This window comes from Balaenoptera musculus, chromosome 8 (genome assembly GCF_009873245.2).
Source record: "Balaenoptera musculus isolate JJ_BM4_2016_0621 chromosome 8, mBalMus1.pri.v3, whole genome shotgun sequence".
Lineage (NCBI taxonomy): Eukaryota > Metazoa > Chordata > Mammalia > Artiodactyla > Balaenopteridae > Balaenoptera > Balaenoptera musculus.
The window spans coordinates 24,475,376-24,487,971 of NC_045792.1; the positions used below are offsets into that span (position 1 = coordinate 24,475,376).

Consider the following 12,596-nt stretch of genomic DNA (forward strand, 5'->3'; position numbering starts at 1 on the left):
CCTTTTCCTTTTGTCTTTGGGATCTTGATTAATTACATTGTTATCTACACAGGTGTCTGATCCAGAAAACTGAGTATTACATTAGATAGATCTGTCTCTGTCAATTTTCCGCTTTAATTGGCTTCCATGGCAGGAATTAAGGGTTAGGTTTTGGTGTTCTGTGTTGTGACATAATGTGCTATGACATATTTAGGGACCCAGGAATGCTCAATTCCTGCCTTGCTAATCTCTTTACTCCCTCCTATTCAGAAGATTTCAATGAGCTTACCACCAGCAAAATAAGATACCAACTTTAGAACCTACTTTAGATCTCTTCTTGATCTCGATTCTATTGACTTTTCCATCATTTGCTGCTTTTGTTTTTCTCTTATACTCTGGGTTATAGCTACACCAACCCACTTGAAATCCCTGAATGTGCCATATTGTTTTAGAACTCTGTGCCTTGGTACCTGCTATTCCTTCTGCTTGAGATACTTTTCCTTACTGTGCCTGTCTAGTGAACTCATGAGGTTCTTGTAACTAGCCCATTTTTGTACTTGTCTGTCTGTGCCCTAATTACTAGTTTATATGCCTACTTATCCCCAGTGGTCTCTGAGCCTCTGAGGCACAGAGAGTGCCTATCCAGTTTTGAATCTTCATGGCCTGGCACATCGTAGATGCTCTATAAGTATATATTTAGGGTTGACTTACCCAGCAAATTTCCCCTTTTTCTTTTCGCCTGTGTTAGGATTGTTTGAGATTAGTTGCAAATTACTGAAGCAAATATTCCAAAGAAAAAATACATTGTAAACTCTTAGAACAGATCTTCTCTGTCTTCTGCAGTTTGGGTATTTTCTATTTTGCTTAGAGCAACTCTGGAAGGAAGTATTTATGTAGAGAACATTTAAATAAAAGTTGCAGTATTCTCAATCCTGGTCCCTGAAACTTCCAGGAACTATATGTCTTCATCATCTCTTTTAATTTCTTTTAAGTTTCTTTCAAGTTTTCACCCATATTGCCTTCTGCTCATCTCCCAAACTTGTTTAAGTTTCCCTGCTCCTTTAACAAGATAATAATTAAACAAACAAACAAACAAGCAAAAAACTTGTCCTCAACACTGCTGCTTATTCTTCAAACTCTTTCCCCATCGCTATTCTCCTTTTCATCATTAAAAAGAAAAAAATAGATATTTATGTTTGGTGCATTAATTTGCTCATATTCTACTCACTCAGCCCACTGGAATCTGACTTTAGTCATTACCACTAACAAAATGCTTTCCTTCCAAGCCATCTAGCAGCTTCCAGCTTGCCAGTCCAACTGTGTCTCTTTAGCCACGATGACACCTTTTCTCTCTGCAGTTTTTGACACTGTAGTATTGATGATCTCATCCTTCTTGAAATGTTTTTCTACTCTTAGTTTCTGTATCATGGCAGTCATAATTTCTTGTCTTTCTCTGACTATTGCACTTCATTGGGTAAGTGGGGAAGTGTCTTATATTTGAGGTAACCATATATTTGGGCATATCTGGTAATTTCTTTACCCGTTTACATTCACTTGACAAATATTTATTGAGTGACAACAAAGTGCCAGCACTGGATATGTAGTGGAGAGTAAAATAGATATGGTCTTTCTGAAGTCCAGAGTTTCAACCTTGTATTTGTTATCTGTTGCTACTGTGTAACAAATTACCTCAAATTTAGTGGCTTAAAACAATACACATCTGTTATCTCATAGTTTTTATGAATTAGGCATCTGGGCATGGCTTAACTCTGCCCTCTGCTTCAGGGTCTCTCATAAGGCTGCAGTCATGGTGTCGGCCAGGGCTAGAGTCTCATCTGAAGTCATGACTGGGGAGGGAATCTGCTTCCAAGCTCATGTTGATTTTGGCAAGATTTATTTCCTTGGAGACTGTTGGACTCAGGGTCTCAGTTCCTTGCTGGTTGTTGGCCAGAGGCCACCCTTAGTTCCTTTCCATGTGGGCCTCTCTATATATAGCAGCTTGTTTGATCAGAGCCAGCAAGAAAGAGAATCAATAGAGTTGGGTAGCAAGATGGAAGTTATAACCTCAGGTAATGTATCCATGGAAGTGGTATCCTGGTTTTGTTTTGGTTTTTTTTAGTTTTTTTTTTTAATTGAAGTATAGTTGATGTACAATATTATATAAGTTACAGGTGTACAATATAGTGATGCACAATTTTTAAAGGTTATACTCTATTTATAGTTATTATAAAATATTGGCTATATTCCCTGTGTTGTACAGTATGGTATCCCATTAATTTTCTTGTATTCTAATGGTTAGAATCAAGTCAAAGATCCAACCCATGTTCAAGTGGAAGAGATTACACATAGCAAAACTACCCAGAAACAGAGATTCACTGGTGGCCGTCTTAGAGTCCACTTGTCACAAACCTCTTAATGTTTTTCTCTTAGACCTTCCAGACACCTCAATTTCTAGTGCTCTCAGATTGAGCTCAGTGCTCTCCCCTTGCCGAAACCTGCTTCTCATCCTGTATTCTGTGTCTTGGTCAGCAGCCTTATATCTATCCAGTCATCTAGTCCAGAAACCCAGAGATCATTTTCAATACCTCCTCCTGAGATTTAATGGATCACTAGGCTCTGTGAGTCTTTCACATCATTCTCTATTTAACATTCACATTGATGTGGCTTTAGTTCAGCCATGGATCATTATATTAACCTTCTAACCTTCAGTCCTTCTCATAGTAACCAGAGTTACCTTTTTACAGTCTGGCCTCTACTTACTTTTCCAGGCTTCTTGCCCTCCACTCTTTGCTGTTGACCTTATGCCCTAGGCATAGGCCACTTGATGTTTCCTGAACCCACCATTGCATGTTTGTGCCTCTACATTTGGTCCTACAGTTACTTCTTCCTGGATTCCCTTCTCCCTACTTCTTCCTCTAGAAATCTCTTATATACATACTTCCAAACCTAACTGAAAAATCACCTCTTCCATAAAACTTTTCTCAGTTTTCTCCCTGCCTGCTAACTCCCTCACTCAGAATTAACCAATAGTACCTGTGTGCTCTCTCAGCCCTTTAATCACACCACTGTTACAAGACTGTTGTTGTGTAGTTTGCTTTCTGCAGTTTCGTAGTTGGTTGTTAAGGTACTTCTCTTTTAAAATGCCAAAGGGTAGGGTCTAGATCTTATTCTTCTCTGGATCCAAAGTGCCAGCCTCTGGAACAGTAATTCACAATCTTGGCTGCATTTGGAATTACTTGGGGACCTTTGAATTCCACCAAGGCCTGGACCCACCCCCAGAGGCGATGATATAATTGGTCTCAGGTGCAGCCCGGGCTATTAGCATTTTTAAAAGCTCCATGATTCTAACATGTAGGTAACATTGAAAGCCTCTGCTTCTAGTTTAAGGAACCAAGTCTCTGGGAGAATGAAAGGATGAGAAAATGTTAAACATTTAATGAATAGGAAGACTTTAAAACTAGAGTTAAAGTTGAGTTTTAAAAAATCACACACACATAATTCAAATAAAATATGACATAGCTAAGTAATCAAAATGATCTCTAAATAGATCATCAGTGAACTGAGGGAATATGTATTTTTGTGGTAATGAGGGGAAAATTAGAAATGTACAAGAGAATAAAACTGTAGTCTCTCAAAATCCAACACTTTAATTTTTGTGCATATGAAGTAAGTGGTAAAATGAAATAAAGAACCACCTGGAATTATTAGCATTTCCCTTTTGGTTTAGCCCTAAAGTGTGTGTGTGTGTGTGTGTGTGTGTGTGTGTGTGTGTGTGTGTGTGTGTGAAAGATATAACTTACTTGCCAGTTCCTCTGATTTCCTCCTTTATTTTCTAGGAATATTTTGAAAACAATTGCCCTGGGTCAGATGTTGTCCTTGTGTATATGTGGGACAGCCATCACCAGCCAGTATTTGGCAGAAAGATACAAAGTGAATACTCCCATGCTTCAGAGCTTTATCAACTATTGCTTGCTGTTTCTAATTTATACAGTGATGCTGGCATTTCAGTCAGGTATGTCAAATGTTGGAATTACCTTTTCAACAAATTATCTTCATAAAAATCTTTGGCTCTAGATGTTCAAAAAATAAAATATGGGGCAAAACCAAGAACAGGAAACTACTGCTGTTTTTATAAAAGTTATTAGAAAAGTATGACACCTTTGAATTCTATGAAATTGGTGACTAGAGATTTGTGTATAACTCTCTGAAATTGTTGATTAAAATAAGTAGCACCAAACTGTAACGTAGGAGTTGTCTAAAAAAAAAAAAAGTGTAGATGCCATTACAAGTTAGATCTTCTTTTTTTTCCCCCCATGGTTGATAAATTTAAAAGACAGTATTAGAAACACTTAAAAAGTCAAGAACCTCACTGTCCAAAATATGTATTTCCAGCTAAGTGGAGAATGCTAAATGGACCACCAATTGCATGTATTGATAGATCAAGTCTATGTTGTGAGAGAAACAAAACAAGGAATTGGCAAGGAATTAACATCTTATCACTGGCTGGTTAAGTTGTTTTAGAACCATTGTAGAATTATCATTTCTAGCTAACTATTTATAAATGGGAAAAACTAGGCTAACAGCATTGTGCCAGGTATCATTTTAATTGCTTAACTCATTGAAGCCTCCTAACAAATCAAGTGAGTATTATTATTATCTCCACTTTATAGATGAGTAATCTGAGGCATGTAGTACTTAGATAACTTGCTATAAGTCATGCAGGTGGAGCCACATTTCAACCTAGGCAGCCTGCCCCAGAGCCCATGCCTCACCACCATGCTGTATTAGGGGCTTCTTGTCATGATAAGAGCCATCCTTCCCACAAAAGAAGAGCATGGTATTATAAAATAAATTAAATAAGATTGAATTCAAGAGTGTAAAGACAATGGGTAACCCAGACTGATTGATAGGGTGCAATACTCCCATTTTCATCACATTTAAGGCATATAATAAAATCACCAGTGTGGTATTTGCTAATCGTCTTTTAATATGAATCTTAATACATCAATGGTATTTCTATGTGTCAGGAATAATAACTTATTTTGAAAGAAAATGGAAACCAGTTGTGGGAAGGGGTAAAGAGATATCTTAAGGGGAAAACTCCAAATTTGGCAAGAACTTTAGGAGTTGGAAATAGAACTGGTACGTGGTTAATAGCCCCAGACTTTTCCCCTCTATGTAAGCATTGGCCTTTAGGAAGTCAGTGTGATTCATAAGTATATCAGTGAAGTCTCCTAAGGGATGGTTATTAGATGCCTTCCATGCCATCTCATCCTGAGGAAGACAAACTGTGTTTTCAGGATGTTCCGGCTGATTGGGATTTCATGATAATTATTTGGCTACAATTCTCACTACCTTTATTTCCTTGCAAGTTATCTTACCCATAAAGCTTTCTTGTATATGTGCCAACTCTATATATCCTTGTGATGCTAGATTCTCCAAAGAAATGAATCACAGTTAACTTGAATAAATAGAAGTTAGGGGATAAAAGGTGTTTCTTCAATGGTGCCACTAAATCTTTTTTCTGTACTTACCACTGGCTTAATTTTCTCTTGAAAGCACATCTTTTCCAAAAGAATGACCACATGCAGAGTTTTCTTTGAAGAAGCTCATGAATAGAGGTTAAATAACCAATGAATTCATAAGAAAACATTTCATTTCCTAGGGATCTGGATGTTATATTTCTGTTGCAGTAGGAAAGGGAACTTAACCACTTTTCTCTTACTTCCTTTCTCTTTGGTGTTTTCATTGAACACTTGGTCTATGATGACACCTTAGCTTGGGCCTCATACTAGAAAAAAATCTGACTGCTGAGCTGTTGCAGGAGTTTGGGTTATGAGTAATGGAAATTAGGAGGGTCCACGTTCAGAATACATAGTAAACCCTTGCTTTGACTCTTTATCTCTAAATTAACATGGATGGAATCATTTCAAGTACATGTACTAATCTAGATTTCTTTCAACCAGGTAGTGATAACCTTTTATACATCTTGAAAAAGAAATGGTGGAAGTACATCCTGCTTGGACTAGCAGATGTAGAAGCTAATTACCTGATTGTCAGAGCATACCAGTACACAACTCTAACCAGTGTCCAGGTAAGAAGGAGTCCTCTTACCAGTTTGGGTTTTATAGCTTTAAGAGAAGAATCTGAACTCATATGTGCTCGCCTAATTTTATTAAGAACCTGTTCACTTGAAGAAAACCTAAACACAGGTGGATGCTATCTGTTTTCCAGTGGAGCATATGTGCTAATGAGTAAGGCTTCCTGGAATTACTGAAAACGTGTACAAGTTAATCAGTTCCCAAACTGCTAATGCTATAGCAGAATAGAACAGTTGCTACCAAAATAAACATAAATATTTAGTTGGCAATGGATGCTGTGATGTTGGCAAGAGTTCTGTTTTATGTGTTGCTTAAACATGGCATATAAAGTGGATATACCATTGTGCTACAGAAAAGTTGGAGGTTTGCAAGTAAAGTGGATATTCAAGACAAAGGAACAATTAGAAGGAACCTATTAGACATCTTGGGTAGAGATGGTAGCCAAAAGTAAAACTTATATCTCTATTCCTTTTCTAGGTTTATTCTCACTGGATTGAAAGAAAAATGTTCCTACATAGCAGTACTTTTCAACCTGGTGGAGTTGAGGAAGATTGTTTAAGTTGTCTTAATGTTAAGGAGTTTCCTGGTGGCCTAGTGATTAGGATTATGGGCTTTCACTGCTGTAGCCTGGTTCCATCCCTGGTTGGGGAACCGAGATCCCACAAGCCGTGTCATGCAGCCAAAAAAAAAAATGAAAAGAGTTGTCTTAATGTTAGCGAACTGTGTGATGTATCATAACACTGACTCCCTATTGCTAACAACAGAATGTGTTATAAATGGAGATGAAAGTAAGATAGTTTCCAATACCAGGTTTAGACCTCACAGTTTACTGAATTTAAGACTTTTGATGCATCACTTTTTTTTTTTTTTGGCCGCACAGCACGACTTGTGGAATCTTAGTTCCCCGACCAGGGAGAGATTGAACCTGCACCCTCAGCAGTGTAAGCACGGAGTCTTAACCACTGGACCACCAAGGAATTCCTGATACATCACTTTTTTATATAAAACAGATATGGTCTTATCTCCAAATTTTAGGAACATGGAAAAATTGAAGTGAGATTAGATTTATTTTAAAGAGAAGGATTAATGAAAACAGTATTTTTCCAATGTGAATATGCATCAAATTCTATTATTACCAGAAAGCCTTTTAATATTGTGCTAAGCATTGTCCTCAGCAAATATCCTGGGTTTTGACTGGCATGGGTTAAAAAGCCAAGATAGGAAATATTTGTTAAGACAGACATCATAGGAGGCACGTGAAAAACCCAGAATTTCATAAAAATTAAAACCAGGAGTTACCTAGAAGATGCAGTTCATCACAAAATAGTATTAAGTGTACTTTTAGCAATGAATAATGAGTATAAGTGTAAAGAAAATGGCATTTTTCTAGTCACATCTACCCTCATAGTCTCACACACAGTTTAATTACTTGATTACAATTTGCAGAAACTTTGATCTCTGACTAATGACAATTAGAAGTTTTGAATTGGTACAAGGTCTAAACACAGCTAAACAAAACACTTACAGCTGGGTTATTGTGACTAAAGGTCATGCCTTAAACTAATCTCAAACAATTTCTATCATCTTAGCCTCTTAGAAAAACCTAAGCATTTGGTTGTCAAAAGTTATGTACTTATGTACAGTTATGTACTGGTTCTAGAAAGCCCTATTATAAAAAGCACATCTAACAACTAGAGGTGCTTCCAGCAGTAGAGAGTGCCTGTCATTGTAATTCTTCAAGTGGATTCTCTCCTTGAGTAAATCTCTGGCCTGGTTAATCTGAAAGGGTGGAAGTTATTTACTGATTGATTGATTGATTGCCACGCATGACATGTGGGATCTTAGTTCCCTGACCAGGGATCGAACCTGTGTCCCCTGCAGTGGAAGCTTGGAGTCCTAACCACTGGACCACCAGGGAATTCCCCTTAAAAGGGTGGAAGTTTAGATTGGATGGTCTTTGAAACTCCTTCTTAAGGATTCCTTCAAAGATTCTGTAATTGCAAATAGTAATGTAGTAGTTCTTGATGTGGCCATTGACATTGCTGGCCTAGGTTTCTACTCATGTCTCTTCTCACTTCACTGCCACATCTACACATTCCCTACCCACAGGCGGCTTCTCTCTCTTATGTTGCTCTATTCTTTCTAGAATGAATCCTTTTCGAAGCCCCTTCTCTAAGGCCTAATTCAATTTCACTTTCTCCTCTATACTCCACTGTATCTCTAATAAAGTCTAATTCATGTTTATATCCATGCCTTCTCCTCATTCCAGGTTCTTACTTTGTTCCTTGCTTACTGTGACTGTACAATAATTTTTAAAGATTAAATTAAATAGGGAGCCTCTTAGAACTACAAGCATCAAACAGAAGGCATCTGTCACCAAGAACACATTTTGAAAAGATCCAATGTAGATAAATGACTGAATATGATAGATATCAGATTAGAAGTCATGGAATTTTAGAGTGGGAAGGTACCTGTGAGATCATTTGGTCTGATCTCTTGATTTCAGATTTTGACTCAAAGGGTGACTAGCTAGAGATCACACAGCTGGTCAATGGTAGGTCTGGGGCCTGAGGCCTTGGGAGCTCTTACCAAATGTAGGTGCTTCCCTTATATGGCTACTCATTGCCCACCAAAAATTGTTAAAAATAGAGCAGATTTAAGTTTGACTTTAAGACACAATTTGAGGATAGGGAGTCTCCTGTAATAGTTTTTAGAGTGACTTTTTCCACTTTTTTTGTTTAAGGAATGTAGTTTAGACTTTGTTACTTCATTATGGCTGGATTCTGTTGGTGTCTTCCAGGACAAGCTATTATCATTTGCATCGTTTAATGGTTTGTTATTCAGGCAGGCTCAAAAAGCACTTAAGAGATTGGAGTTCTGCAGCTGGAATAAATAACACAAGGCAAGGTGCCCATTCCTATACTTGACATTGCAGTGAAAGGCGATCAGTCAACAACTGTGGACAGGATCAAACAGGCTGTTGGAGATTTAGGGGCCTGCCTTGTCCAAGACTAAACAGATGCAAAGCAAATCAGGGACAAGGTTAAAAAAAGAACAGGATGAGCAATCAAAAACCATCATCAGGAACATTATTAGTAAAAGGAATATATTTTATCCTTGAATGCACTTTACCAAATTTGTGACTTTAAGAATCCAGTGAATGAAATCTCTTTTTCTTTCATCTTACAAAGATTTTGGATTTACTATAATTTTGGCAGTCTTAATCCCCCTGCCTTTCAGACTGGCAATATCAGGGGTGTAGCAAGTATTTTCTGGACCCAGGACCAACAGGTGATGGAGGAGTATATGATGAAGATGAGCAAGAGTATTTGCTGTGAGCAAGCATCTGTCTTATATGGTGGGGTTGGACACTTTGTCAGGGAGATGGTGTCTGTTTGCTCCCTCATAATAACCTGTACTTTTTTGTAGCTCTTAGCCCAACTGCATTTAAATATTGGTTGTGTGATTCTTCTGTGTCTGTCTAGCCTTCTGTATACTCCTCTTTGTGTCTCTCTTGTTCTCCTCTATATTCCAGCTCCTCTCATAGTGTCTCCCACATATCACATACTTAAATATTTGTTGACTGAGTGAATGGGCACATGTCTACTGGACTTAAGGATAAACACAGGTGGGAGTGTAGAGGTAAACTGCATAGGCTGTTGGGCAGAATTCCTGGGTTCATCAACTGGCTCCAACACTTTTTAAAATTTATTTCTTTATGGCTGTGTTGGGTCTTCATTGTTGCACGTGGGCTTTCTCTAGTTGCGGTGAGTGGGGACTACTCTTCGTTGCGGTGCACGTGCTTCTCATTGCGGTTGCTTCTCTTGTTGCAGAGTACGGGCTCTAGGCACGCGGGCTCAGTAGTTGTGGCGGACGGGCTTAGTTGCTCCATGGCATTGGGATCTTCCCGGACCAGGGCTCGAACCCGTGTCCCCTGCATTGCCAGGCGGATTCTTAACCACTGTGCCACCAGGGAAGTCCTCCACCACTTTTAACTATGTGATTTTTGGGCAACTCATTTAACCTTTCTGTGCCTTTGTTTTCCTCGTGTGTAAAATGGAGATTGCAGTTCTAATCTCATGGAGTTGTTGTGAGGATTAAATGAGTTAATCCAGGTAAAGCATTTAGTACAGGGCTGGCAATAATAAATGCTCAATAAACACTGACTCCTGTTATTACTTGATCATCTTTTAGCTAATGAGAGATGTTTTAAGCCATCTGTTTCTCCTTCCATGCAGCTTTTGGATTGCTTTGGGATTCCTGTGTTGATGGCTCTCTCGTGGTTTATTCTTTATGCAAGATACAGAGCGATCCACTTCATCGCTGTGGCTGTCTGTCTGTTGGGCGTAGGAACTATGGTTGGTGCAGACATATTAGCAGGGAGGGAAGACAATTCAGGTGAGACTGTGTTACTTGTTTCTGGTTAAGTCACAGAAAAAGTTTTGCTTATGTCCTCACTTTTATTGTGCAAAGATAAAGTAAAAGGCAGAGAACATGTCCTCATTAACTATCTTTAAAATTTTATTTTTAGATTTGCTTGCTTCTGGTACTATAACCATTTCCACAAAGCAGTCTTTATGTTTCTACCTGCCCCGAGTCCTTGCTGTTTTTTGTCACACTAAATGGTTTGTTTGTGTCATGAGAGAGAAGTTTCTGTATATATTTGCAATAATCTTTTTTTGGCCCATACATTTGGATTCGTTACTGGAAATCCTACTGTAGATTCTTGGTTTTTGTTTTCATCAAAAAGGAGACTTTGTGTTCACTGAATGACCTCTTTTTTCAGTTACTCTGTAGATGAGAACATTTTGATATTCTTTATGTCAAGGTTCAGATAGTTGATAGTGTAAAATCTAAATAAGGTCTATGATTTCACCCAATATACAAGTGACTTCAGTGTCTCCTTTGATTGAGAAAATTACCTTGCTTACCTAGCTTCCTTCCCTATAGTTTTCAGTGATTTCCCATCAATAATTTCCATTAATTTCTCATGTCATAAAATCATTTTCTGAGGCCTTACATTATGGTATACACCACCATCTTCCAATCTGTTAGTCTCCTGAGGATCCAAAATAAGAAAAATGAAAGCAGAATTGTGCCGGAAAGTGAGAGGAGCAAGAGTCTTTAAACTTCTAAAAATCAGGGTTTCTTCTTCTGTAAAATCTTACTTAAATAAATATGAGCCAGATAAACTCCTGGAAGCAAGCTGGAAAGTTTTTCCTAGTGACAAATGTATTCCTTTTTGTGGCTTATCTCCTTATAGGTAGTGATGTACTGATTGGTGACATCTTGGTCCTTCTTGGGGCTTCCCTCTATGCTGTTTCTAATGTGTGTGAAGAATACATCGTGAAGAAGCTGAGCAGACAGGAGTTTTTAGGAATGGTGGGCTTGTTTGGAACAATTATCAGTGGCATACAGCTGTAAGATTCTAAACTTATCCCTAAAAGCAATATAAGCAAATATGTCATAGATGATTATGTTCCAGCTACTAATATTCATTGTTTATTTGGCCCAAATTCACATTTGAAATCAGTAACTTGCTAAATATCTATTAGAAGATTTTTGAAACATTAAGAATTATGCCTCATTTTCTTATACATGTGTGAGGCTTGATTCCTGCTTATAATGTGGTAGACTTTATATCACCAGTGAAGACTCTATTTTTCAATTATTCCTAGAAAATATTAACTTCCTGTTCAAAGGGAACACATAGTGCCATGTTTTCCTCCTGTAGAGTGCTTCTAAGGGTGTCAAACATGTGTTTATGGACTCCTCTGGGTTTTATTCTTTGTCATTTTAATTAAAGATAGTTATTTTTATACTCTAAGAAAAATTCAAAAGTCAACATAATTAATCACCTTGAAGTACTTAAAGCTTGAAGCAATTTAATTGCTTATAAAATAGTGAAAAGTAGTATAAAGATCTCTCTGTGACCTCTTGTTTTAATCACAGATTGATTGTGGAATATAAGGATATTGCCGGCATTCACTGGGACTGGAAAATTGGTATGTACATACATAATAATTCTTGTTAGTCTTTCCCCTAACTGACACACATCAAGAAATAAATACTTCATTTTAGTAATACTATTTAGACATTTTTATATAAAATCACAGAGTAATTTAGTACACAGAGAACTATAGTGGTTTACATTGAGTTTTCTCTGAGAACTTGTAAATAAACCCCCCCATAAAAGTTAATCCTTAATCTTTATCTTCAGGAATAGCCTTTCTTTACTAGGAATTCTGAACAAGACTGACCTTTGGTCACACTAACTTGCAACTAGATCTGTATCTCGAGTCCGCAGACTTCTTGTGAAGGTTGTCTGCTTGATGTAATTTGTGAAATATTAACCTGAATAATCTGATGGTGTGTCATCACCACCACGTTCCATTGCTACTCTCATCTGATAAGAAAGATTTGAACCTTATTTAATGATGCGTGGAAAGAAATTAAGTACTACATGAAGTGTCATTGAAATTCATTTACCGTGCTTGGATGATTTCATTCAAGTAA

General features: G+C 37.6%; 1 protein-coding gene across 1 annotated transcript in view; it reads left to right on the plus strand.

The window, feature by feature from the left end:
- Positions 1 to 12,596, plus strand: part of SLC35F2 (solute carrier family 35 member F2) — a 46,470-nt gene that overhangs the window by 28,742 nt on the left and 5,132 nt on the right. Inside the window, exons 2-6 of the mRNA XM_036862256.1 lie at positions 3,816 to 3,991; positions 5,946 to 6,073; positions 10,319 to 10,478; positions 11,344 to 11,500; positions 12,033 to 12,085. Of these exons, the coding sequence (XP_036718151.1) occupies positions 3,816 to 3,991; positions 5,946 to 6,073; positions 10,319 to 10,478; positions 11,344 to 11,500; positions 12,033 to 12,085 (674 nt within the window). The remainder of the gene's footprint in view (positions 1 to 3,815; positions 3,992 to 5,945; positions 6,074 to 10,318; positions 10,479 to 11,343; positions 11,501 to 12,032; positions 12,086 to 12,596) is intronic.